This window comes from Antechinus flavipes, chromosome 2, assembly GCF_016432865.1.
Source record: "Antechinus flavipes isolate AdamAnt ecotype Samford, QLD, Australia chromosome 2, AdamAnt_v2, whole genome shotgun sequence".
NCBI lineage: Eukaryota > Metazoa > Chordata > Mammalia > Dasyuromorphia > Dasyuridae > Antechinus > Antechinus flavipes.
The window spans coordinates 57,471,353-57,498,365 of NC_067399.1; the positions used below are offsets into that span (position 1 = coordinate 57,471,353).

Here is a 27,013-nt window from a genome sequence, read left to right on the forward strand (position 1 = left end):
TTTCTAGGTCTATCATAGGAGTACAAATATTTACAAGATTTTCCCCAGAAAATATTCTTGCCCCATGATTTTTGGAATTAGAAAGCACTAGTCATTGGGTCTTTTACCTTTCTAATATGTGCCTCGAATGTCTTTACTATTAACCTTATAAGATAAATTTTATAATTCTCTCTCTCTCTACATATATATATATATATATTTATACACACACATATATTTATACTTAATTCTCTAATTTTATAGCGACGAAAGCTGAGACCCAGAGAAAGGAAATCACTTCCCCTGGGTCACCCAGCTCAGCTTAGGACTGGAACCCAGGCCTTTTCCCTCCTGGCCCATGTGTTCTCTCCATTAGACTACGCTGGCTCATTCACTTCCCACTTGGCTGTTTAGCTTGGAGGCCACAGGCCCTTTTCTGTGAAGTAGCATCGACAGATTTATTGGAAATGTGAAATTCCATGTGTTTTTGGTCTCTGGTTACACTGTCACTTCCAAAAAAATGCCTTTGGTTGGTGGTGACCTTGGTGATTTGGTGCCCTGGCACCCGCTGTCCCCACTTCACAACGGCGACTACTGAGCGATTTATTGGTCAGAGTCTGTCCTTGGCAAGGTCCAGCAACTCCTGCCTCCATCCCTCCATCCAAACCGTGTGGAGCCGTTTACAAACCTCCATTCCCCCACGCCCCCAACCTCAGCCTCCGTGGAACAACCCCCCAGACAAGGAACAACATGACTGTGGCCAGTCGAGTTGACACCCATAATCAAGACAGGGAAAGACCCCGCAGAATCTGTTCCCTTGGGGATGAGCTCAAAAAAAGTGACATTTGAGCCGAGATGGATGGTGGTTTCAGGAAAGAAACCAAACTAGTCAGCAGCTGCCAGAGGCCTGGTTTTTATTTCTTATTTTTTTCGACAGCTGCCTTAGACAGGATTCTCTATTCATGATGGGGCAGGTCAGCCGTGTCTGGATCTCCTGCCTGTTATGGTCATTTTGCACATCTCTCCTAGGGACATGGGGAGAGGGGGTGGGTAGCAAGAGGACCCAAGGACCATACATCGCCTCCCTGCTGGTGGAGGTCACTTCAGGGAGTAACTCCAGGTGCTGGCCAGGTGGCTGCAAATCTGGGCTCCCTCTCAGAAGGGCTGACTGACTGCCTTTCTTTCCCAACCCAATTTCATCACGGGCGATTCTGATGATTTGTGGGGGGGGGGGCAGCCTTTCTCTGGCTTCTCTTCTGTGCTGCTGGAGAGGTTGGAGATTGGGAGAAAGGATGCTGATGACATTTGAAATGAGCTGGGATATTCATAAGCTTCACCAGAATCATTGTCTGTAGCTACGATTCACTATCTAGCCCCCAAATTCTAGGAGTTTATCATTTCATGATTCCTTAATTGTCCCCCTTGTTCCCAAGTTTCATCAATAAATTACATGAGGCAATCTATATAAAATATTTTCTAATCTTTAAAGTATGGTCAAGTAGAAAGAGTCCTGAACTTGACTCTGATACCCTTGTGAGGGTTTATATATATATATATATATATATATATATATATATATATATATACACACACACACACACACACACACACATATATATATACACATACATGTGTATAGCTTGTGTGTATACATGTATGTATATATGTGTATGTGTGTGTGTGTGTGTGTGTATATATATATATATATATATATATATATATATATACCCTAGAGAGCAAATCATTTTGCTTCTCTAAGAAGGGGCTTTCTCTTCTGTAAAATGTGGGTGTTTAACTGGATAGTCTGTAAATGTAAGTATAAGTGTAAATATCAGATGGTCTATATATTAATATTATAGGGATCAATGTAAAGTCATAGGCTTGTATTCAAAAAGTCAATTGCATTAAGTAAAAAGTGAAGGAGAAAGGGAGGCAGCAGTTTGTCTGAAAAAGACTTGAAAAAGCTTCAGGAGACTTTGGGGTCAATAATAATCAACAGTGGGTTATAGGAGCCAAAAAAGCTAATGGGGTATTGGGCTGCAAGAATAGAGGTAGAGTGGAGGCCAAAAGAAGGAATGGTGATATTGGAATCTGCTATAGTCAGATCACATTTGCATTATTGTATTCTATTTTGTCCACCCATACTCTAGGAGGATGATTAATTAGCTCTAGAAAACATTCATAAGGAATCTTGGGGACTTTGAGATCAGGCCATATTTGGGATTGTTGAAAGAAAGGAGGTGGGGAATCTGGAAATGATGATTATTTTCAACTATGTTAAGAGATGATTGTATGAAGAAGAGATTGAACTTAGAAGTAGGAGCAGTGGGTAGAAATCATGGATATATTTTTATTTAATGTACAAAAACTATCTATATCATTAGAGGTATCCAAAGAGGAATGGGCTTCCTCAAGGGATAGTTGATATTTTCAAACAAAAATTGGATGACCATTTATCAAAAATGCTGGAAGGGGATTCTAATTTCAGTATGTGTTGGAGTAAATGAACTATGATTTCCTAATTAGGTATTCTCTGATTCCATCTTTTCCAAACAGATCTTAGGTCCTCAAAATGCAATGTAAATGTTAGTTATAAGGAGAAAAATGGAGCTAATAATCACTGCCCTCTCACTGTTCTTGTGAAAGCCAGAAAAGGTCTTAGATGTGAAAGTATCTTACAAAAAAAAAGACCCATCCAAAATGTGAGCAGGGGTGGCTCATATTTTGGGGACTGAGCTGAAGGACAGAGAATGTAGCTATCTATGAGAGGAAAAGAAAAAGGTATGCTAGTAAATGTTTAACAACCAGATCTTTTGGGGAAAAAGTATACATGATACATTTTAAAGTTTAAAGTAATGATAAATTTAGAAGTTTAATCTTAAATTATTATTTTCTCCATCATTTTCTTAAACCTAAACAATCAACAAAACAATAAATTGGACCCCATTTGAGATGTTTGCCAATTTCCGAGATGTAGATGCTAGTGCTGAAATTTTAATAATTTACTCTCAAGCGTCAGTTTAAATTGATTCCAGGTGCCATTAAATACTCCCCTATGTGTCCTATAAAGTCCTTTCCATCATCAAGTTTATCATCTGTCTTAAAATGATAAGTAACACCTGATAATCATAGTCCCTGCGGAGACTCTCCACCTTCTGCAGGTGAGACTCAATGAAGAGTCCAGGATGGATGCTAAGTAGCATTGGTAGTCTTTCTTTAGAGATATCTAGAAAATCCTTAGATCCTCAGTATCCAGAATCTAAGAGAATAGGGAGTTCCTTCCTTCCTCTTCTTCTTCCTCTTCCTCCTCCTCTTCCTCTTCCTCCTCCTCATTTCCTTCTTCCTCTTATTTCTCCCCCTCTTCTTTCTCTTTTTCTCTCTCTTCTACCTCAACAATTATCAAATTTGAAATCCAAGATTGAGAAGGAACAATAATAAAAGCATTCTCCTACCTGGGTTGCCATCACTTCTGCCTGGGTCAGGATGGCAATCGACAGGGACCCATTGTCTTCATAGCTGTTCCTGCGAATACTTATCCGATCTCGCTCATTCTGTACAGCTTTGAGAAGGAGATACACACAGTCAACTGAGCATAAGCTGGGCTCATGTGAAATCATCCCTGATCCATGACAGCTGCCCAGCTACTGACTGAATCTACTAAACAGACAATCAACCCACCAACAACGATCTATCGAGCAGTAATCGTGTGTAAGCATTGAGATTAGCTCTGGATACAAAAAAATATGGGAAAATGTGTCTGCTGCAAAAAAAAAAAAATAATACTAAATAAGACTGGGTGGGGAGACCCTAAACAAGTGACTTTCTCTTGGTCTCAGTTTCCTCATTTGTCAAAAGGCAAGTCACATCAAGTGATCTCTCAACCCCCTTTCACAAGCTTTAGAATTCTATAGTTTCATTGTATAAATTGAGAGAAAGGGTCACAGGGATAGCATGGGAAGGGTCCAATCCTTTTGTATCGGCTATTGTATGAAACCAAGACAATTATGTAATTAGTGAAGGGCAGACCCAACATTTGTTGGTGAAAAATCCAAAGCACTTTATGTTTTACACACACACACACACACACACACACACACACACACACATCAGGGTTGAATAAGGCTGCAAGGTACAGTTTGATGATGATGATAATAATAACAATAAATCCATGTTTCTATAGAGATTTATAATTAAAGCATTTGCTTCACAACAACCCTAAGAAATAGGGAGAACAAGTATTATTTTCATTTTTCAGATGATAAACTAAGAATATTAGATTAGATTCTAGCCTTTTGAAGTTTTAATCTACATTTAAATCTACATTTCTGTCATCTGTAATCTCATCAGATCCTCACAATAATTTTGTGAAGCATTAGAGATTTCATACCTAGCTAAGTGATTCAGTGGGTCTAGAGTTAAGAAAACCTCAGATTCTTACTAGATTGTGACCCTGTGGAGGTCACTTGATCCATGCCTGCCTCAGTTTCCTCATTTGTAAAATGGGCATAATGACAGCATCTCCTTCCCAGGGTTGCTGACAGGATCAAATGTTTGTAAAGAGCTTGATGTGTGATAAGCACTCTATTAGCTGTTTTGTTTTATAGATAAGCAAACCAAGACTAAAACGGGTTAGGTTGACCCGCCAAAGTAAATAATATTAGAGGCAATTTCAGAGCCCAGGTCTCCTCCAGCTGCAAGTTCAAGACTCTTTCCGCCTTCACCATAGTGTCTCAGAAAGCCAAGTTCCAGTAAAGTTAAGTGATTTGCTGATGAAAACACAATTCATAATTAGGACCAAGCCTCAAATCCAGTTCTTCTTGCTGCAGTCTCCTCCCACTCCTCAGAACACCAGGCAAACAGTTAAGTGTTAGAAGATCCAAAGCAGGGAGATCTAGGGTGGTCAGTGGAGACTTCACCAAGGAGGGAAGGGTTGGGTTGGGCCCTGGAATTGGCCAGTAAAGTACCTTGCTAGGGATTGCATGGCAATTTCTTGCTCTACTTTATCAGGGAATAAGGGTGGGTGTTGGTCATGTCTGGCTATAAAAAAGTGATGATAAACATTATTAATATTTCTTTAAAAGGAACCATCTCAAGATTTCCCAACTTATCTTAAATTTCCAAACTGTTTCTACGGCACATACTCTGATAAGGTTAATTGCCGCTATGGGATTGCTTCAACCCTCTCAAGGTGACTGTTTTCCCCCATGATCTCTACAGTTTCCTCAGAAGTCAAGCTAGGGCCTGAACAAAGTTGTTAATGATTCACCCACCATGAAAACCAGGCAAATTTCGCATCCTCTAATGCTGCAATATTTATTATGTTCCTAAGTAGAGCAGAGGTCAGCCCTCCCTCCGATCTTGGCTTTGTGGTTGAAGGATTGTCTCCCTCTTAAATGTCCACCCCGACATTGCACCTGACATTTGGTGTCCCCATTGCCGAAGGCTTGACTGGTTCATCTTATTTCTCAACAGTCTTTCCCCAAAATGGTCCCTTCCAGGCACTGTAACTGAACTTAACATCTCTCCAGCTTCAGCTAAGTCCTTGCTGTGATATTTTGGGGGGAAATCATTTCTCTCTGGGCTGAATGAAGGGGTTGAGATATCTCTATGATCTTCCCTCCAAAACTTGTCCCTGCTGCTTTCTTGTTATTTATAGACGGTACCAAACATTCCTAGCCACTCAGCCACTTTTGACTTTCCTCTCTCCTTTATCTCCTCCTAGAGCACATCGCTGAGCCAGGATGATTTTCTTCTTCCATTTCCTACAATTTCAGTTCCATTGCTATCTTCCATCCATTCTCGTCACCGTTGCTCTTATTCTTATATTTTTATACCATTGCTAAAGCTTCCTAACTGGAACCCCGGCTTCCAATCTCTGCCTCGTCCATCCTTGGCCCTGCTATCTGCATTAAATCACCACTCTGATTTTGTTCAAAACCTTTTAATAGCTCCCTGTTGCCTTTGGGATAAAATCCACTTTCTTTAACATGCCATAAATGGCTTTTCCCAATCTGGTTCTGGTCTTCTGGCCTTATGTTCCAAGGACTTTTCTGCACAAATTCTCCATTCCATTGAGATTAGTCACATGCTGTTTATAAAAGAGATGTCAAATTTTCTTCCCACTTTCCCGCTTTGCTTCCACTATAATCTATACCTGTAATCCCTTTCCCATTCCCATCTCTTTTTAACCAAATTCATTCTATTTTGGAGGACTGAGCTTGAGTCCTACCCTTTGAGAAGCCCTCTCCTAATTCTATCAGCCCATTCTGCCTCTTTTGAGTTTATATCTAGAACTTGGCTTAGCACTTAGTTATTAAACAAGGCAAAATACGGCATTAGTGTACACAAATTCTCTTTCCAAAGAGATTGTTAGTTTCTTTTTCTTTTTCTTTCTTTCTTTTTTTTTTTTTTTTGCTAAGGCAGTTGGGATTAAGTGACTTGCCCAGGGTCATACAGCTAGGAAGTGTTAAGTGTCTGATTTGAACTCAGGTCCTCCTGACTTGAAGGCTGGTGCTTTATCCACTGCTCCACTTAGCTGCCCCAGATTGTTAGTTTCTTTAAAGAGAAAACTGGGTCTTTCTTCCCTTCATCAACAATGAATATTAATCAAATGCCTATTTAATTGAATTCAACAAACATCTATTAAGCCCCTACCGTGGGCTAGCCACTGGGGACATAGAGGAAGAAATGAAATAATCTCAACCCTCACAAAACTGACATTCTTCTGGGAGATACACATATACTGGGAAGTCATATATGACATCATCCTGGTCTCATGGGATTTATAATCTAGTTAGAGGAAAAAAGGAACTCAATAATCCATATCAGAGAAACCTTCTAAATAAGAAAATTTCAGAAAATTTTTTTATACATATGCTAGAAGAAACACTTTATATTTCACTTAAAGCTCAAGGCAAGACTCAAATCCAGGGATTTTTTTAAGTCTTTTGATTCCAAATTTATTGATCTTTTTCATGTAAAGCTCCTGCATGTATACTCTAAGGGGTATTAAGACATAAGGTCTTGCAAAACATTTCCTCATATTTGTCATATAGTAATAATAATAAAAACATTAATATAGTACTTACTATGCCACCAGATCCTATTTCATTTGATTCTTACAATTGTCCTGGAAGGTAGGTACTAGTCTTACCCCCATTTTACAGATAAGGAAACTGAGGCAAACAGAGGTTAAAGGGATGTGGCCAGGGTCACACACTCACTAAGAATGGAGTTAGAATCAAGCTCAGGTCTTCCTGACTGCAGACAGGGCGCTCTGTCCACTAAGCTACCTGGCTTCCTCTAAGAGGAAGCTTTATATTATGTAAGGTAAATATGGACAAGAATCACACAGGATGAGAAAGCATGGAGGGACTGCAATGAGCACCAACCTGGGGAATGTCAGCCCGAGAAGGGAACTCATATTTTCAAGTCAGTGTCTCTGAATCCCAGATGTCTAGCTCCCTGTCAGTTCTGATGGTCTATTGTTACCTTTCCTTGTACACCCTGGAGGACCCTTCTAAGACCTTTAATAGACACAGGCAAAGGTAATGCAGAGGACAAGGATAAGCCCCAAAGGAATAACAGATCTCCCTTCCTCCCTTCTTTCTTCTCTCCCTCCTCCTCCTCCTCTCCCTTCTCCTCTTCTTCCTGCTCCTCCTCTTATTTTTCTTCTCTCTCTTTCTCTCTGTCTCTGTCACTCTGTCTCTTTCTCTCTCTCTGTGACTTTCTTTTTTTCTGTCTGAGTTTCTCTCTCTCTCCTTCTCTCCCCTTCTCTCCATCTCTCCATCTCTCTGTCTCTGTCTCTGTCTCTGTGTGGTTAGAAGAGGTTATTAGGGCAGCTGGGTAGCACAGTGGATGGAACACCCAACCTGGCGTCGGGCAAACTCATTTTTGTGAGTTCAAATCTGGCCTCAGACATTGACTGCTTATGTGACCCTGAGCAAGTCACTTCATCTACTTTGCTTCAGTTCCCTCCGTTATCAAATGAGCTGGAGAAGGAACTGGCAAACCACTCCAATATCTCTGCCAAAAAACCTCCAAATGGAGTCACTGGCAATCAGCTATAACCGAAAAAGGACTCGACAACAACAAATCTGGGGCGATCTCCTAAAAGGCTCCAATCACTTTAGCCTCATCATTTCCAAGCACCAAGCTTCTCAACACTGAACTGTGCACATGGGCACTGAGCACGGCAGCCAAGCATTTCCTCATTCTCATGATGGCCCGAGAGCTGACGCAGATTTGTGGGGGCCTTTGACCCTACTGAGATGATAAGATCTACAAGATTTCAAGGGAAGGAATTGCCAGGAGACAACAAAGACGGAGCTGAGCCCACTTCTTACACCAGAGAGGGATGGATCTAAAGTCAGAGAAAGTTAGCACATGTCTTGGCTCTGTGATTATCTTATCATCTGCAACTAGCTGGCTAGCATGGATTAGTTGTTTATGCTCAGATTTCCTCATCTGTAAAATGAAGGGACTGGTCAACATGAGGGTCCCTTTCAACCCTAAATCTGTGTGACCATGATCAGGTGACCCTAAAAGGGACTCATGGCTCTGAAATTCCCTGACTGTGCAATCACTTTATTTCTGAGCTTCATTGTACTTGCCTATAAAATGGATTTGTCCTTTCTACCTCACAAGGCTGTTGTCAAGAAAATAAACCTTCAGATGCTATAGAGCTACGAGCTACCATGTAACTGATGGACTGAGCAGGACAGAAAAGACATGTGGGAAGGGTTGAGAAAAGGGAAACAGGAGTGAAGACTGGAGATTTCCTGAAGGAGGCTGGGCTTGAGGGGGGGCTTGAAAGATGGGGCAGAAATAGGATAAAGGGGAGAGGAAGACGAGGGTGCAAAGAGTCAAATCAAGCCATCTAGGGGAAAAGAAAATAAACCGTGTATCTCTAAGTGTACCCCAGAAAGAGAAAGCTAGGAATGGAGTAGGGACGCCCAGGGATAGAGGCTGGACCATGATGGAAAGAGAGCCTCTGTTTTCACCCTGAAACCCATTGATTAAGCAGGTGGGGCTACCTCTTTGGTGTGGGTTCAAAGTTATCTCTCACCTGGTGAGGAACAAATCTCTTTGTTTCAGATATTCTTCAGTTTGACTATAACTTCTCCATAATCCATGCATGGGGATATGCTCACATCTCCACTCATTCTACTTCTCCCTGCTGTCCTATTTATATTTTCTTATCTGTGGATGTATTATAAGCCCACAGGAAGATAAGCTGTTTGAAATGGAGCCATTTTATTATGTTATTCCTAGAATCTAAGAGTGTCTGACTTACAAATGCCTATGGCTTTTAACAGAGAACAGCTCCTCTCTTCCCTAAGTAGAGATGAGGCTGTAACCGAAGTTACCCTTTCAGAAAGGTGTCACTGGTTTAAATTCACTCTGAAAGAGAAAGAGCTGATCCCAGATCTTTGAGGTTTTGTTTTGGTTTTGGTTTAGGGAATAGGGAAAAAGAGAGAGAGAGATGTTAAGGAGGGGTACAATTGGGGGGGAAAGAGGATTCTGGGAACTTCAGTCTTGGTCTCCTTTACTACTTTGTTGTGGCTTAGCCCTGTCTGGGACTCAGCTGGAACTGCTGAATGCCCATTTACTGTGGGCCATGGATGAGTCTGTAGTTGCCTGTGGCCTTGCCATGAGGCACCAGTCAGGAAACACCAACCTAAGCATCTTTTCTTTCCAGGCCAACATTCTCTTGTTCCCACTGCCACATTTGCTGTTTTTCCACAACCTACATATTTCTCAACAGCCTGCTTGCTCCTCCTCCCTTCCCAGCCTCAAAAAATTCCCCCAGGACCCTTGCTGATTGTTTCCAAACAGTGGATTTGACACAACACACCAGTGAGTCATGAAGACCAAAGCCCCCTTCTCTTTCCTTTCCTTCATTATCATCTTTGCATGGTACCATCACTGAATGAGTCACCCACCCTTCAAGCCCTGAACTATCCTCCTCCTTCATTTTCCAAATTCCATTTGCCGAGCTGGATGGATTCTTTCTCCACAATGTATGTCTCATCCACACCTTCCTTCTGTTATGACCCTGTTAAAATAGTCTTTGGTCCAAACTAATCTATCAATGGAAAGAACGATGGCTTGTGGAGTAAAAGGACCCGTGTTCAAATCCCACTTCTATGGGATTTGCTTACTAATGTGCTAGCCATGGGCAAGACCCTCAGCCATGCTGAGCCTCAATTTCCCCACCTGTAAAATGAACGGGAAGTACGCTCATTGAAGTCCTTTCAAGCTCTAGAATATCAATGTTATGTCAATAAACAATTATCAAGTGCCTGAAACTGGTATGTGCAAGACTACTAGGATAGGAACTGAGGATGCCACAGCAAAACGAGGGGAAAAATCCATCTAGAGCCTAGGTAAACATTGAATTTCAAGTGCAATTTAAGCAGCGTTAGGATCTCGGACATCATAACACATGGGAAATGGGAAGAACTGAATTCTGGACTCACCTTCTTTCTTCATTCCCGCTCTAAAACATTTCCTCAATCGACAATACCTGCATTGATTCCTCTTGTCTTTATCAATTACACATTGTCTGTTAAACCTAAAGAGAAAGAGGAGAAAGTTATTAATTTTCCTTGTGGGGGCTTCTGCAGGCTGGGCAGACTGTTTTCCAAGATCTCTTTCCTCACAACCACAAGGACTAGGAAGCTTGACTTGTTCCTGGGAGCAGGAACTTTGGATTTCCGGTTCTCAGAGCCTTGAAGATATTATCCCCATTTTGCAGATGACAAAATTGAGGTATATATCTGAACTTGGGTCTTCCATATTCTAAGTCTTGTGCTCTGTCTACTGTGTTCTAAGCATTTATTTCCTATGTTTTGTATGCACTTGTAAGTCAATTGAATTCAACCAACATTTATTAAGTGCCTACTATTACTAAAGAATCAACATAGTGTATTGGATGGAATGTTGGATTTCAAGTCAACAAAACCTAAGTTTTGGTCATGCCTTTGGTATGTGGAGCAGCTGGCTGTCAGTCAACGGGCAGGTCCTACTTTCTCTGAGTCTTATACAACTCTCTCAGACCATAGAATTTGCCTTTGATAAGACCAACATATTGACAGGTTGATGTATGTGGTAGGAGGGGGAGGAGATATACTCTGCTTTTAAAAGACATTTTTTTGGGGTGCATGTGTTCCAGAACACACACATGCTCGTGCATGAGTGTGCCCATATACAACATGTAAACAGAAAAATATATATGCTAACTTAAGGAAGGAGAGAGAACCCTAGTAACCAGGGGTTTTTCTAGGAGGTGAAACAGTTGAATCTTGAAGGAAGCTAAGGATTTTAAGCAAAAAGTATGGATTTTTTTCAGGGATATAGAGGAGTCAAAGGAGAGGCAAAATGAACAAAGGAGAAGCAAGAGATCTGAATTCAAGACTGGGTTCTGATGTTGACTTGCACAATCACTTCTTTAACTGACTCTAATGTTCTTCCTCTTCCAAATGAAGTATTTGGACCCACAATGTGCCAGACACTAGGGGTACAAAGGCAAAAGGGACAGTCCTTGTTCTCAAGGAAATTGCATTCTTTAAAAAAATTTTTTTTAATTTATTTTTTTAAAATAACTTTTCATTGACAGAACTCATGCCAGGATAATTTTTTACAACATTATCCTTTGCACTCTCTTCTGTTCCGATTTTTTCCCTTCCCTCCCTCCACCCCCTCCCCCAGATGGCAAGCAGTCCTATACATGTTAAATAGGTTACAGTATATCCTAGATATAATATATATGTGCAGAACCAAACAGTTCTCTTGTTGCACAGGGAGAATTGGATTCAGAAGGTAGAAATAACCAGGGAAGAAAAACAAAAATGAAATCGCATTCTTTTGGAGGTGCTTTGAAGGGGAAATAAATGAATAAATATACACATATATTATAAACTATGTGCAAGGTCAAAAAAATCTTAGAGGGTCAGGATTCAAGAAAGACCTTATATAGAATGTGTTGCCTTAATTGAGTATTAAAGGAAACTAAAATTTCTAAAAATAAGGAGGAAGGGTATTTCAGACAAAAGGGACATAAGATGAAAAGGCACTGATCTGGGAGATGAAGGCATACCTAATGAATTGTTAAGAAAATAAATTTGGAGGGCAGCTAGGTGGTGCAGTGGATAGAGCACCAGCCCTGAAGTAGGAGGACCTGAGTTCAAATCTGATCTCAGACACTTAACATGTCATGGCTCTATGACCCTAGGCAAGTCACTTAACCCCAATTGCCTCTGCAAAAAAAGAAAAAAAAAATTGGCTAGAGGGTAGAGTGTGATAAGATACATGTTGGGTAATAATGCTAGAAAGGTAAGATTGGAACAGATTGGGAAGAACTTTGAATGTCCAAATAGAGAATTTTATATTTTATCCTGGAAAAACCACTAGAACTTGTTGAATAGGCACACCAGGTGGGAAAATCGATAGGGTTCTGGAAGCAGCATCAGAAATATCTGATTTCAAATCCCACTTTGGGTACTTCCCAAATGTGTGACACTAAACAAATCATACTAACTCACTGTGCCTTAGTTTTCTGATATGGAGATGATAATAGACCTGTCTCTTACCCTTTGGATCATGGTGCTGGAGAAAACTTTTGAGAATTCCATTGGACAGCAAGGGATCAAAACAATAAATACTTAAAGAAATTAATTCAGGCTACTTATTGGAAAGACAAATACTGAAGCTGAAACTTAAATACTTTGGCCACACTGGAAAAGATCCTGTCGTTGGGTAATATTGAAAACAAAAGGCGAAGGGGAGGCAGAGGATGAGATGGATAGATAATGTCATAGAAGCAACAAATATGAGCTTTGGTAGATTTCCAGGAGATGTGGAGCTCAGAAGGGCCAGTTGTGCAAGATGTTTCTGGGATTTCCAGTTTGAAATATCCAGTCCACCAATGAGTGATGTAGATCTGAAGCTCAGGGTAGAGACTTGGGGGGATTATGAGAAGCCCAGAATAACACTGAAGTTGGGTGGTACCTTTAACAGAAATAAGAAAGATTAAAAGAAAGGAAGGGTTGTTTTTTTTTTTTTTTTCCTCTGAGGCAATTGGGGTTAAGTGACTTGCCCAGGATCACACAGCTAGGAAGTATTAAGTGTCTGAGGCCATGTTTGAACTCAGGTCCTCCTGAATTCAGGGGTGGTGCTCTATCCACTGCGCCACCTAGTTGCCCCGGAAGGGTTTTTTTTTGGGGGGGGAAGGATAAATTGATAAATTCTGTTTTAAACATATGTCACTTCTCTCTAGTCAGTTACCAAATCTTGTCATTTATATTCACCAGATCTCTTGTATCCCATCCCATTTTATCACGTTCACAGCCATTTTATTAGTTTAAGTCATCATCTTTCTTCTTGACCTTCCTGCCTCAAGTATCTCCTCAGTTCAGTCCATGCTACATACTACTGTCACATAATTTGCCTAAAATGTTGCTCCCATTATGCCACCTCCATACTTAGTCAACTCCATTGCTTTCCTATTACTTCCATAATAAATTATAATCTTTATCTAGATTTTATAGTACTAAACAACAAAGCTCCTAGCTATTTATTTTTATAGCTTCGTTAGTCATTACTCCCCTTCTTTTACTCTGATCCAAACAAATGATCTTCTCTATGATCTTCACACATGACCCTTGATCTCTCATCTGTGTCTTTGTCCTGGCTTTCCTACATACCTGAAATGCATTCCTTCATTCCCCTTACTTCATATAGTCTTTTTCTTCTTTTCAAGCTTCCCTTCTATCTTGAGCACCATTTTCTGTATGAAGCCTCCCTTCCCTCCTGAATTGTATTTGGCTATTTTGTATATATTTGGATTTATTAATTTTGTATCTATGCTATATGTATAGATGCATTACGTACACACACATATGTCTCCCTTATTGGAATATGAGCTCTTTGTGAGAAGGAATTATTGCATTCTTTATACATGTATCCACTAGCAGAGTGCCTAGCACACAGAAGGTGCTTAATATTTGTTGGTTTATTGCCCACAGCCATACAAATCACAAATTCTCAAAGGTAGGATTTGAATTTAGTGCCTCCTGACTCCAAGCTTCATACTCGATCCACTATATGATGCTGTCTGTGAAACACTTATTATGAGATATGGACTGGGGTCACAAAAATAAAAAACAAGTCTTTTCCCTCAACAAGCTTACATTAAATTGGGGTGATACCATTTTCAGTGGGGTCCAATCCTTCAATATCCTTTTTGGGATTTTCTTGGCAAAGAAAGCAGTTTGCCATTTCCTTTATCCACCTTATTTTACAGGTGAGGAAACTGAGGCAGACAGGGTTAAGTGACATGCCTAGGGTCAAGCTGGAAGTATCTGAGGCCAGATTTGAACTTAAATATTCCTGACTTAAGACTTGTACTCTATCCACCATGCCTGTGAATAGCCTAAATTAATTTCTTTAAATATTGACTCATTTGTTCTCCTTGCTGTCCAAGGAATTCTCAAATGACTTCTCCAGTACCACAATTGGAAGTGTTGCTTCTGTGGCACTCAGCTTTACTAATAGTCCAGCTCTCACAGCTATACATTACTATTGGAAAAAAAAAAACCCTTAGTTTTAACAATACAAACCTTGATGACAAGGTGATTTTTCTGCTTTTTGGTACACTATCCAGATTTGCTATTACTTCCCTTCCAAGGAGCAATATCTTTTAATTTCATGACAGCAATTGCTATCTGCAGTGATCTTTGAGCCCAAGAATATAAAATCTGACATTGCTTTCATTTTTTCTCTATTTATCAGGAAGCGAGAGGACCAGTTTCCAAGATCTCAGTTCTTTTGATGTTGAGCTTCAAGTCAGTTTTTATACTCCTCTTTTACTGTCATTAAGAGACTTCTTAATTCCTCTTTACTTTCTGCTTCCAGGGAGGTATTGTCTGCATATCTGAAACTGTTGATATTTCTCCAGCAATTTCAACATCAGCTTTTGATTCATTCAATCTGACATTTCACATGATGTACTCTGCCTTTAAGTTAAATAAATAAGGTGAATAATAATAAAATAAGTTAAATAAATAAATAAGCCTTGTCGTGCTCCTTTCCCAATCTTAAAACAATTTAGTCGATCCATGTTCAGTTCTGTTGCATGTTGATTTGCATAGAGATTTCTCAGGAGACAAATAAGATGATCTGTCACTCACATCAGTTGAGGACTTGTCACATTTTGTGGTGATCCACACAGTCAAAGACTTCAGTAATCAATGAAGCAGACCTGTTTCACTCAGTTCAACAGCCATCATTGGGGAGAAATCATCATGGAGAAGGGACCCTTCCTCATCATTGCCAGCAACAATTACTGTCTATCTGCTCTCAACAGGAAAACAAGCACAGGAAGTCCTAGGATTGGCAATACACCGCTAACTCCCACCACCTTCTTATCCCAGACCACCAATCCTTCTTCCAGACCAGTCCTCATGGCCATCATCTGGGCAAGAAATTTTTGCAGAGAGTGGGTCAGCTGTACTCACTGCCTGACAACCAACCGTCACTCATGTGGCAGGCAAGTCAGCCAAGCTGAAACAGCTGGGCTCACGCAAGGGGAGACAGGAGGCAGCAACATGTGCCAGGCAAGACCAACCACCATCACCTCCTTGACTACCAGCTCTTTAGACCCTGATGGAGGAATAATCATGCTTATAGTCCAGTGCCATGGCCAACATCCTGGGAAACAATCTCCATGGCAACATAGACTGGCGACTGCTCCTGCAGATACTGCAGCCACAGCCTCTAAAGAGCCAGAAAAAAAGCATTTTTGCCCCTCTCCTGTTCTCTCCTCCCCTTGACACTGCAGAAAGTGATATCATTTTCATCATTGGAAATGACATTGAAGAAGAGACATTACTATGTTTCTTGTCCTTCCATCCTAAGGACCATAGGATTTTTCCATCTGACTTTAAGCTGCAACCTTCCATTTGTATTATATCCCCCATCAAAATGTGAACTCCTTGAGAGGAAGGATTGTATTCTTTTTCAATTTGTATCCCCAGCTCCCAGCACAATTCTTTGCACATAGTAAGTGCTTAATAAATGCTTTTCTTTATACATTAATTCATTCCCAGAACAACAAAATCTTTGTCCAAAATGTTGATTTTTGTGGCACTGTATGAACCCAGCCCAAATAGTTAAGTAAATTCTTTGCTTAATCTTTTCTCTTAAAGGAGGAAACAGATTGTTTGTTAAGGCATTCTCCAAGGGGCAGCTGTGATTCATCTTCCCAGGCCCCTCCCACCTGATCAGTCAGACAGAGGAGTTTGCATTTTACTACAAATGCAATAGGAAGCTAATTGATTGAGCAGGGGAGTCATAGGATGAGAACAGTGCATAAGGAAAATTATAGGATAGATTGGAGTGGGGAGAAATCTGAGGCATGAAGACCAATTAGAGGCTGCTATAATAACCGAGGAGGGAGATGATGAAAACCTGCAGTAAAGGGGCAGTTGTATAACTGGAGAGAAGGGAGAACATGCAAGAGATATCTTGAAGGTAGAAATGACAAGATTTGGCAAGTGATTGTAGAGAACTGGGATCAATGGAAGTATGAGGGAGGTGGAGGGGGAAATTGTAAGAAGGTAGATTTCAATCAGTCAGTCAACAAGCATTTATTAAGCGCTATATTAAGTGCTGGAAATTCAAAAACAGGCAAATGTATGGTCAAGAAGCTCACATTTAATTTTAGTTCAATTAAAGGAAGACCTTGTTAACAGAATTATGGCGTTGTTTAAGAAGAGGCTGGAAAACTGTCTGCCGGGGCAGTTCCTGCAGGGGGTGGCAAGTGGGACTAGATAGTTTCTAAGATTCCTTTCAACTTGAAGCGTCTATGATACTATTGTCAGTACCTGCAAGAATAGACGTGGTTCTTGCGGACACTCCTCCGGAAGAATCCTTTGCACCCATCACAGCTGGAGGCACCATAGTGTTTGCCTGTAGCACGATCGCCACAGATGGAACACAGAGAATTAATTCCATTAGTCAGCAAGCTGGCCTGGCTGGATTCTGGTGATGTGACCTCTGGGGGGCCTAGACCTGAATCTCTGTGTCCTTTAAAATGAAGAAGAAGGAGGAAGAATGAAAAGGAGGAATTGAAATCCAAGTACCAGCAGCCATCCCTTCGGGTCCTGTTTACCCAGCTAGACTTTGTTCCTTAAAAATAACACGGCCTCTTTTCTCCAACAGAGTTCCCCATTCCAGTTAACTCTTCAGAGAAAGAAACTTAGAATCCTGGAGTTCCCTGAGAGTAAACTACAAAAGTCAATGTAGTTTGTGCATATTAGCAGAAGCCCCTTTTCAGTATGTACTCCTGATTGAAGCATTAGCCTCCTCCCAAGCCTTCTGTGGCTCCCTATTGCACAAAGAATTAAATCCAGTTGTATATTATGACCAAATTATAGCCCCATAAATTGCCTATAGGTAGATTGATCATGGCCCCAAACCCTTATTCTACTCAGGCCCTATATTTCTTTTGGGGTTGGGAATGGCTCCCTCACCTGCTTTCACTCTAAGCATACAAGAGCAATCCTGGTGTGTATGCACAGAGAGAAACATTTCTACTTCTAACCATTGTAGTTACTGTCCCCCCATTGATGTATTTCCCATTTAGATAAAATCAGTCACAGTGACACCATTGTCTCTTAAACATGAAACATTTATTTGTCAATAAGGGAAAATCAGGAATAATAATCTTTAGCCAATAGGAGATAAGAGCAGAAATAGCACTCAGTAGAAGGCAAGAACAAGAATAATTTAGATTTAAAGGTATAGTCAGACTTTCCACCAATGAGATGATTGAGACCAGTTCCAATGATCTTGTGATCAAGAGAGCCATCTCCACCAGAGAGAGGATTGTGGGGACTGAGTGTGGACCACAACATAGCATTTTCACTCTTTTTGCTGTTGTTCACTGGCATTCTGTTTTCTTTCTCTCTTTTTTCCTTTTTGATCTGACTTTGATTTTGCAGCAAGATAACTGCCTAAATATGTATAAATATATTGGATTTAACATACATTTTAACATGTTAATTGGATTACATGCCATCTAGGGGAGGGAGGAAGGGGAAAAAGGGGAAAATTTGGAACGCAAGATTTTGCAAGGGTCAGTGTTGAAAAATTATCCATGCATGTGTTTTGCTCTTCAGCGTTCTCAGAGATTAGTATGCAAATCTCTCATCAAAGGGAAGCAATAAGATCAAGGTTGCCTTGACCAATAACTTTAATAATAAAAAAAAATAAAGATATAGTAAGAAACCCAAGTTTTACTCTCCCATCACTGTACACAGTATCCACAGGAGGGATAGTACATACATTTATAGAAACCCATTTGCTGGTTGGGGGGAGAGGGCAGTGGTGGTACTTGATGTTTTAGGTTTCTTCAGAGAACAGTTTGTACCACATGTTTCCTGCTAGGCAAATCTGTTCCTTTGCTATTAACTTCTTGGGCAAAGCTGATTTTCTGCTATTTTCAGGCAGCTGAAGCAGTAAAAAGGCAAAAAACAAAAGCTCTTTTAGCACATAGACACCCATGGCAGAATGCTGAGAAAATGTTATGCTTTTTCAGTGACAAGCAATTTTTTAAAGCCAGAAAACTGCCAAGTACTTCAAATCTGCTTTGTGGCTCTGGGGAGGAGTCTCTCCCTCTTAAGTTATAGGTAGCAACTGGGCTATCCAGCTTCTTCCCAATCTGTTTGTTCAAATTTAGGGAATATTCTTTTTTCCAGTCAGGTTTCAGCAAACCAAGCCTTTTCTCATAGCAAAACAGATTTGAAACAGATCCTTCCTGATTTGTTTCTTCCTCTCAAATCATCAAAGACAGTAGAAGGTCACAGGCCTTGCAGAAAGGTTTTCCTCTCTGGATTCCTCTTGTGTCCAGTCCCTTCTCCTACTCTGGCCTCTACTTATTCATCTGTAAAATGGAATTATTGGTCAAGGCAACCTTGATCTTACTGCTTCCCTTTTATGAGTGATACTAATCTCTGAGAACTCTGAAGAGCACAGTGGCCCAACTACTGACCGAAGAGGATTTTCTTTTGCCCAATGGGCTCCGTGTGTCCCTTGGAGGGGACCTCTGAGCATCTGTGACAGAAGAGTTAGTCAGTCCCTGTTATAGTAAGAGAAAGAAGCAGAGAGGCTTGTCTTCTCTCCCTTAGGATGAAACCTTTTTTGTTGTTACAGGTCAGCAGCCTTAGAAAGTTACCTATAAGGCAGTTGCAGGGGCTCCTCTGACTGGGCATAAGGGAGTCTGGAGCCTTCTCCCAAAAAGTGAAAAGTTCAGCTGCTCGTTGTTCCACTGACTGAGTGTCCCAGTGGACTGACCTGACCCGTTGTTGGGGTGTCGCCTCAGGCAGACCCTCTGCTGGCCTGGAGGCTTCTGTTCTAATAAAGCACAGAGCAGTGTCCATTCAGGAAAAACAGCCCAGATCTTGTGGCTCAAAGAAACCTGCCAACCAACTGTGCCACAAAAACTCACTTCTCTTCCCCCATGAAAATGGGGAAAAGCCAAAATTCACAGCTTTAATTTTAGCTCCAAAATTGCCTGTGCACCTCTCCCAATTGCCGGGAACTCGGGAGACTTGGTCCAACATCTGGTAAAGGTGATGGCACAGAGACTTCCATTGACCTGGATGGTCTTTAAAGGTGCTACCCAAACAGAGGTACTTCAGTCTCTGTTGCTTTAAGAGTTCAATTAAACAAACACTTATTTATTAAATAATTACTCGGTATAGAAACTGACCTCAGAATAAGGAAGACCAGAGTTTGGATTCTGCCAGAGACTTGCACTGACTGTGTCTTTTTGTCTCCTGGTTCTTCTCTGGGCGAGTCTCTAAGACTATGTTGCCAGGGATGGATGCTAATTTGCACTGGTCAAGTTTCTTCATCTGCGAAGTTCTCTCCTGGGAGAAGTACTATACTATAAGAAGTCCTGGTAGTACCTATCCCATCTTACTAGTACAAGGCAAAGAAGCTGTCAAAGATGGGTGAGTGGAGGAGAATTGGTCTCAAAGTCAACGATGGGTTCAACTCGTCCCTGTGATGCACACTGGTTGTGCGACCATAGGGAAGTTCTTTAACTTCCTAGTTCTCCAGGTAACTTTCTAAGACAGGTACCACTTCTTTGCCTCAGGGATAAGAGACTGCTCTTGGGAGTTCCCTACATGTGGGACATCTTGGATGCAGTACTGTACAACTGTTCCCAATGGCCTGCGTTTGGGAAATGAACCCTGGCTGGCCATGCTTCATCCCTCTCCTGCCGTAACCTCTCTCTCTCTCTCTTTTTTTCTGTGGTAATTGGGGTTAAGTGACTTGCCCAGGGTCACACAACCAGGAAGCGTTAAGTGCCTGAGACCAGATTTGAAGTCAGGTCCTCCTGATTTCAGGACTGGTACTCTATCCACTGTACCACCTAGGAACCTCTCTGAGGACTTAAATACTTGGGCTCATCAGTCTTTTTGATCTTGAATTTCCTTTTCACAGACTCCCCTTTTATGTGCTGTCTCCTTGAATTAGAATGTAAACTTCAGGAGTACATGGATTATCTTTCTTTTTGCTTTTATCCCCAGTACTTAGCACAGTGCCTGCTATATAGTAAGTACTTAATAAATGCATATTGCCTATCCGTACAAGGCACCTTGTTTGGTGAAGGAACTACAGAGATGATCATCAATTAAAGTCAACAAATATTTATTAGACCAACCTATTAAGCCTGGGTCAGCCAATAAGCATTTAAGTGTTTCTTGTGAACTAGACATTGAGAAAAGTAAAGAAACATCAAAAATGATTCCTCTCTTGGGGATCTCAGAATCTCACAGAAGACAATATTCACAACTGGGAAGACAAAGATGAAAAATAACAAGAGATTCTTCCCTCTAGGAACTTACATTACCATGCACATGTATCAGTTATGTTACAAAGTAGAAGATAATGTAAGCAAAGGAGAAAGAAAAAAAAATTCAGGGGAGGGAGAAAACACTTTCATTTGGATGTGTGGGTGTATGGGTAGTGGTGTTGGGGAAGGCTTCATAGAGAAAGTGGCACTTGAGTTGTTCCTTGCAGAAAGAGAATTTCGGTATTCTAGGTATATTCTAGAGTGAGTATATTCTAGGCAAGGACAATGACCTGGATAAAGTTAGGAGATGGTAGGATGAGTTTGACTGGAATCCATCATTTGACCCATCCATCAGAATAAAGTGAAAAAAAGCTGAAAAGGTAGTTATGAAGGACTTCAATAACCAGACTAAGAAGTTTACATTTTATCCTTTTTGGGAGGGGAGAGAGGGAATGATTTTTTTTTTGTTCTTTTTTTTTTATTAAATTTTTTATTTAATAATTACTTTATATTGACACTCGTTTCTGTTCCGATTTTTTTCCCCTCCCTCCCTCCACCCCCTCCCCTAGATGGCAAGCAGTCCTTTATATGTTGGATATGTTGCAGTATATCCTAGATACAATATATGTTTGCAGAACCGAACAGTTCTCTTGTTGCACAGGGAGAATTGGATTCAGAAGGGAGAAATAACCTGGGAAGAAAAACAAAAATGCAGATAGTTCACATTCGTTTCCCAGTGTTCTTTCTTTGGGTGTAGCTGCTTTTGTCCGTCATTTATCAATTGAAACTCAGGTCTCTTTGTCAAAGAAATCCACTTCCATCAAAATATGTCCTCATACAATATCGTTGTCGAAGTGTATAATGATCTCCTGGTTCTGCTCATTTCACTTAGCATCAGTTCATGTAAGTCTCGCCAGTTCTCTCTGTATTCATCCTGCTGGTCATTTCTTACAGAACAATAATATTCCATAACATTCATATACCACAATTTACCCAGCCATTCTCCAATTGATGGGCATCCATTCATTTTCCAGTTTCTGGCCACTACAAACAGGGCTGCTACAAACATTTTGGCACATACAGGTCCCTTTCCCTTCTTTAGTATTTCTTTGGGATATAAGCCCAATAGAAACACTGCTGGATCAAAGGGTATGCACAATTTGATAATTTTTTGGGCATAATTCCAGATTGCTCTCCAGAATGGTTGGATTCGTTCACAACTCCACCAACAATGCATTAGTGTCGAGAGGGAATGATTCTATAAGAAAGAAGAACTATTGGAGACTCAAGAGTCATAGAATCATAGATCTAGATCTCTAGGGGTCCTTTGGGACCACCTAGTTTAATATTCTACTTTTACTGAGGCCGGTGAGTTTAAATAATTGATAGCACATCCCATGGCTAGTATGACCCAGACCCAGGTCTCCTCACTCTTAGTCTAGGGATCTTTCCATGGTGCTCTTTAACCCTTTTCTCATCCAGTTCGAAAATTTTCCTACGGGAATACATTGCCAGTATTATTATTCAAGTGGAGGGCAAATCAACATTTATCCAAGACCCAATTTTTCTGGACTGCATCTATGCCATGGAATGAAGGTTACCTGAATGCAGCTCTTGCCAGATGTTTTTCCTAGAAGAGGATCCCATTTAAAATCCAAAGCCCTACCCAGATTTTTTCACCAGGCTTCCATTGGTTTCAAAGAGACACTGTCACATACAAACCACAGAATGGGGGAGGGGGTAAAAGGGTGGAGGCTGCCTGACCTAATCTAATAGGAAATTTCCAGGAGAGCCCCTTCTTTTCCCTCCCCTTTGACCATCCCCTCCTCCAACCTGCCTGAAATCCAAAGCCAAACAGTATCTTGGCTGGTAGAGGAGAGTCAGACTCTAAGCTCAAAGAATGTTGTTTTCCTAGCCAAGCCAAAAGGGCCCAGAGTGCAGGGGATGGTAGACTACTGGAACTTGGTTTCAAATTTTATTTTGGCTTGTGAACTGCAGGCTGTCATTATGAACCTGGGGAAGTACTTTAAAGTGCTGATTTACTTTGATAATGGCCCTTTAAATGCTCTCTTGAAGCACAGCTCCATCTCCTTTCCCCCTTAAACAACAACTGGTTCCTGCCATTTTGGAAGCTCTTTGAGTAGCAGAAGATTTTTGCTGGGGGTAATTGGGTCAAGGGCTTTGAAATAGGTGTGTTCCCATCAGGTCTGAGCAAATGGAATGAATCATAGCTGTACTTTGGTTTCCATGTGGCAGGTGGTCTCCTCAAATATGGCGACTTTCTGAAATATGCTCTGAAGTGAGATGTATGGCCCAGAAAACCAAGACTACTTCATTTATGGCAAGTCAAAATACCAGTGTTTAAAGCTAGGTTCTTTTGCTTTTTAAAAAAGTCTACTGGGAGGTGGGGTGGAATACATTTCTAGTTCTCATGGATGGAGTGCCTGAGCCCCCATTAGTGTGCTTCCTATTTACACAAAATCAGTCACACTGACATCATTGACCCTTAAACAGGAAACATTTACTTAATGATAAGGCAAGAAAAAGGATAATCATAACCTTTACCCAATAAAAGGTAGCAACAAGAATAATGACAACATTTACTCAATAGAAGGCAAGAGCAAGATTAATCAAAACATAGCAGTGTAGCCATAAACCTAGGTCACATCTCTCACTAATGTACACAGAGGGTATCTTTGTGACTTTGTAATCCAGTCCCATAAGTTTGTAATTAAGGAAACTGAGACCTAGGGAGGAAAAGGAATGTAAGTGGCAGAATTGATATTTGACCCCACATCTTCTGAATTTACTATACTATACCATTAGTTTGAGATCACAGAAATAGTAAGCAGGGGAACTGGCATTAGAATCCTGGCATCTTGACACCACATTCAGTTGATTTTCCACTCTGTCTCTCTGTTGGCTTCTCTGAGACCCTGAGCAAGTCACATCTCTCTGAGCTTCTGTCCATTTGCAAAATGGAAATCACAATACCTGCTGTCTGTTTAAAGAATTACCTAAGAATCAAACGAGTTAGTGGCCATAAAGGCACTCTATAAGTGTTTTAAGGGCTTTCAAGATGCTACATAAATATTTTCCTAGAATGCTTCTTCTGGGTTTCTCCTTTTATCCCCTTTTATTCTACCCTATACTATACTGGTCTGGGTGCAAGTCATATCCTCCTCCAAAAGACTATAAGCTCTTAGAAAGCAGGGACTATATAACTTTTAATCTTTATATTTTTAGCATGTAGCATGGTCTCTTCTGCAAAACAAGCATCTATTAAAAGTTTGTTCAACTGAATTGTAGCAACACATTTTCTCCCCCGAGGACTTCTCTATAGGGAAAGTTGGGATTAATATATTATGTGAGCCAGTCTATGTTTAGGAAGGGCACATAGAAGCCCAAGACAATTTCTAGGGTACTATGGCTGGGCCAAATTTCCAAGGAAATTTGATTAAAATTTTAAAAAATGTTAGATGTAAAAGAACCCTTAGTCCAAATTCCCCTCATTTTACAGAGAGTTGAACTGGGTTTCAGAAATGACCTCCCTATGGTTTCATAAGGTATCAGACCCTAGATAGAATCCAAGCATCTGGATTCCAATTCAGTTTGTTTTCTATCATTTCACAATACTTTCTCAATACTGGCTTTTACCATTTTGTCAAGAGTCAGTCCTGAAAGATTACAATGTATACTCCTAGAACCACTTCTCACATATGTTACCCAGTTAAGATAAAAAGCCAGTTGAGATCAACTAACTGTGGTCAAAACCCAGTAATTCATTTTGGGTAAGGTCACTAGATGAAACATATTTGATATGAGATAGGGATTTTGACAAACTATTCCTCTTTAGGGATCTCTTCTCCCCTTTGCTTTCAAAATAGATTTCAGACACATTTGGTTTCAAACTGGAGCTCATTCCACATAGTGATAGAATGTGGAATTTAGGAAAGCCCTTAGCGATCATCTCATTCAGTCCTCTCAGTTTACAGATGAGAAAACCAGATAAAGTGATTTAGGGATGGTAGGTGGTAGTGGATAGAGTGCCAGGTCTGAAGTCAGGAAGACCCAATATTTAAATGTGGTCTGAGAAATTAGCTGTGTGACCTTGAGCAAATCATCTAACCCTGTTTGTCTCAGTTTCCTCAATTGTAAAATGAGCTGGAAAAGGAAAGGGCACACTACTCTAGGGTCTTTGCCAAGAAAACTACCGATGGAACCACAGAGTCACTCAACAGCACTGATGCTATCTTCTTTCCCCGTTTTTTCCTCCCTGCCATTCCTTCTTCTTTCTTTGAAAATCCTCCTTGAGAAACCATCTTTTCCCATGATATTCAAGTTTTGAGCTTGGGAGTCTAAATGATATAATAGTTATCATTTATATATAGTGAGTGTCTAGAGCTCTTTATAATTACTATCTCATTTTATCCTCCTGACTATCCTATTATTATCCCTATTTTATAAATGAGTAGACTGAGGCAGATAGGATTAGTGTTCATGCCCAAGTGAACACAGCTAGTAAGTTTGAGGCTGGATTTGATCCCAAATGTCCTTCTTTCCAGGTCGAATGCTCTATCCACCAATCTACCCAGCTTCTATTCTGGTCTACAGACAACCTCCCTCCCCCCGTACCCCTCTCCGTACTAAGTGGAAAACTCTCAGGAAGTTCTATCACTTACTTGAAACTCAACTTAATATGACACTTTCATTTCCTTCCTCATCAGGTGGTTGTGATGGAAATATTTTGTAAAATGCAAAGCTAAGTAGAGATGAACCTGATTCTATGATCGCTGGGGCTGGTCCTTCAACTTTTATCATCTGCCTCTTTCAGCCTTCTTCACTCTTCACTGTTTTAATTTTTAATTTAAAATGTAAGTAGCAATATTTTGAGGATTCCTTTCCAGCCTCTCAGGAGACAGCCAAGAGGATGTGCCATTTTGATTTTCAAGGTCAAGATAAATAGCTTGAGGTTTTAAAATTCATTTTAGACTCATCAGAAGCAACTAGGTAATGTTGCAGTGGGAGCTAGATCTGGAGCAGGAAGACTTAAGTTGAAATTCTGCCTCAGACACATGCTATATGATCCTGGGAAGGTCATTTACCACCACCCACTCCCCCTGCGCGCCCCCCTCCCCCCCGATTCCTCATCTATAAAATGGGGATAGTGTAACAGGACCTACCCACCTACCTTCTAGGGTTGTTGTGAGGATCAAATGAGATAATGTGTATACATAGTATGAAAATATTCCTATATATGCATACGAATATACACATACACATATATGTATACATATTTTGAAACAACTCTAGGAGATAGGTGATACATGTGTATGTGTGTGTGTTGTTTTGCAAATTTTAAAGCGCTACATATTAGCTATTTGTTATGTTGCATTTCTTATGTGTGCACAGGATTAAATGGAAACTCTTGAGGACAGGGTCTGTTTCATTTTTTGTCTTAGTATTGCTGGCCCCTATCACGGTGCCTGGTAAACATTAGGGACCTAATAAATGTTTGCTGATTGATTGATTATATTAATGTTGGTCAGCAGAACAGTTTACTTATCTTTTGTGAGAAGCTCCATGGCCAAATAGAAAGGGGAGGCCCGGGAGTAAGGATGTATACTTTTCAAGGTTTGCCCCCTACTAATTAAACTGGAAGAACTGGGAGAACTAGGGTGTGAAGGGAAAATTAGCCAGCAGATCAAACATCTGCTTCAAATAAGAGTAAGCACATGATCTTTAAAAAGTTTCTTTAAAAGGAATTTGAAAGGCAAAGGCCAATGGAATCCCAAGTTGTATAACTCACAGGGATCGCTCTGCTCTCTTGCAGATCCCTTGTCCTTGATGATCTAATAGTCAACAAACATCAGGATGTCCAGTCTTGAACGATGGACCTGACGGTCATTCCATCTGAGAGGTAGCCTGGGTGGGTCTGGCACTGACCATGTCACTCTGGGCAAATCCCCTCCACTCTCCAAGAAGCCTCAGTTCCCTCATCTATAAAATGGAGTCAGTAAGTTCTGCCCTTCCTGTTTCACAGGGATGTTCTTAGGATCCAGTTCAATAAACATTTATTAAGCACCTGCTCAATATATATTTAGCTATATATAGTTTATATATATATACATACTATATATTACTATTGTATATATATATATTACTGTA

The 27,013-nt window shown here is 40.6% G+C and overlaps 1 protein-coding gene across 1 annotated transcript in view; it reads right to left on the reverse strand.

The window, feature by feature from the left end:
- The window catches only part of LOC127547842 (hepatocyte nuclear factor 4-beta-like), a 70,221-nt gene that overhangs the window by 34,380 nt on the left and 8,828 nt on the right, over nt 1-27,013 (reverse strand). The window contains exons 2-4 of the mRNA XM_051974914.1: nt 16,866-17,067; nt 10,461-10,555; nt 3,432-3,538 (exon numbers count right to left, since the gene is read on the reverse strand). Of these exons, the coding sequence (XP_051830874.1) occupies nt 3,432-3,538; nt 10,461-10,555; nt 16,866-17,067 (404 nt within the window). The remainder of the gene's footprint in view (nt 1-3,431; nt 3,539-10,460; nt 10,556-16,865; nt 17,068-27,013) is intronic.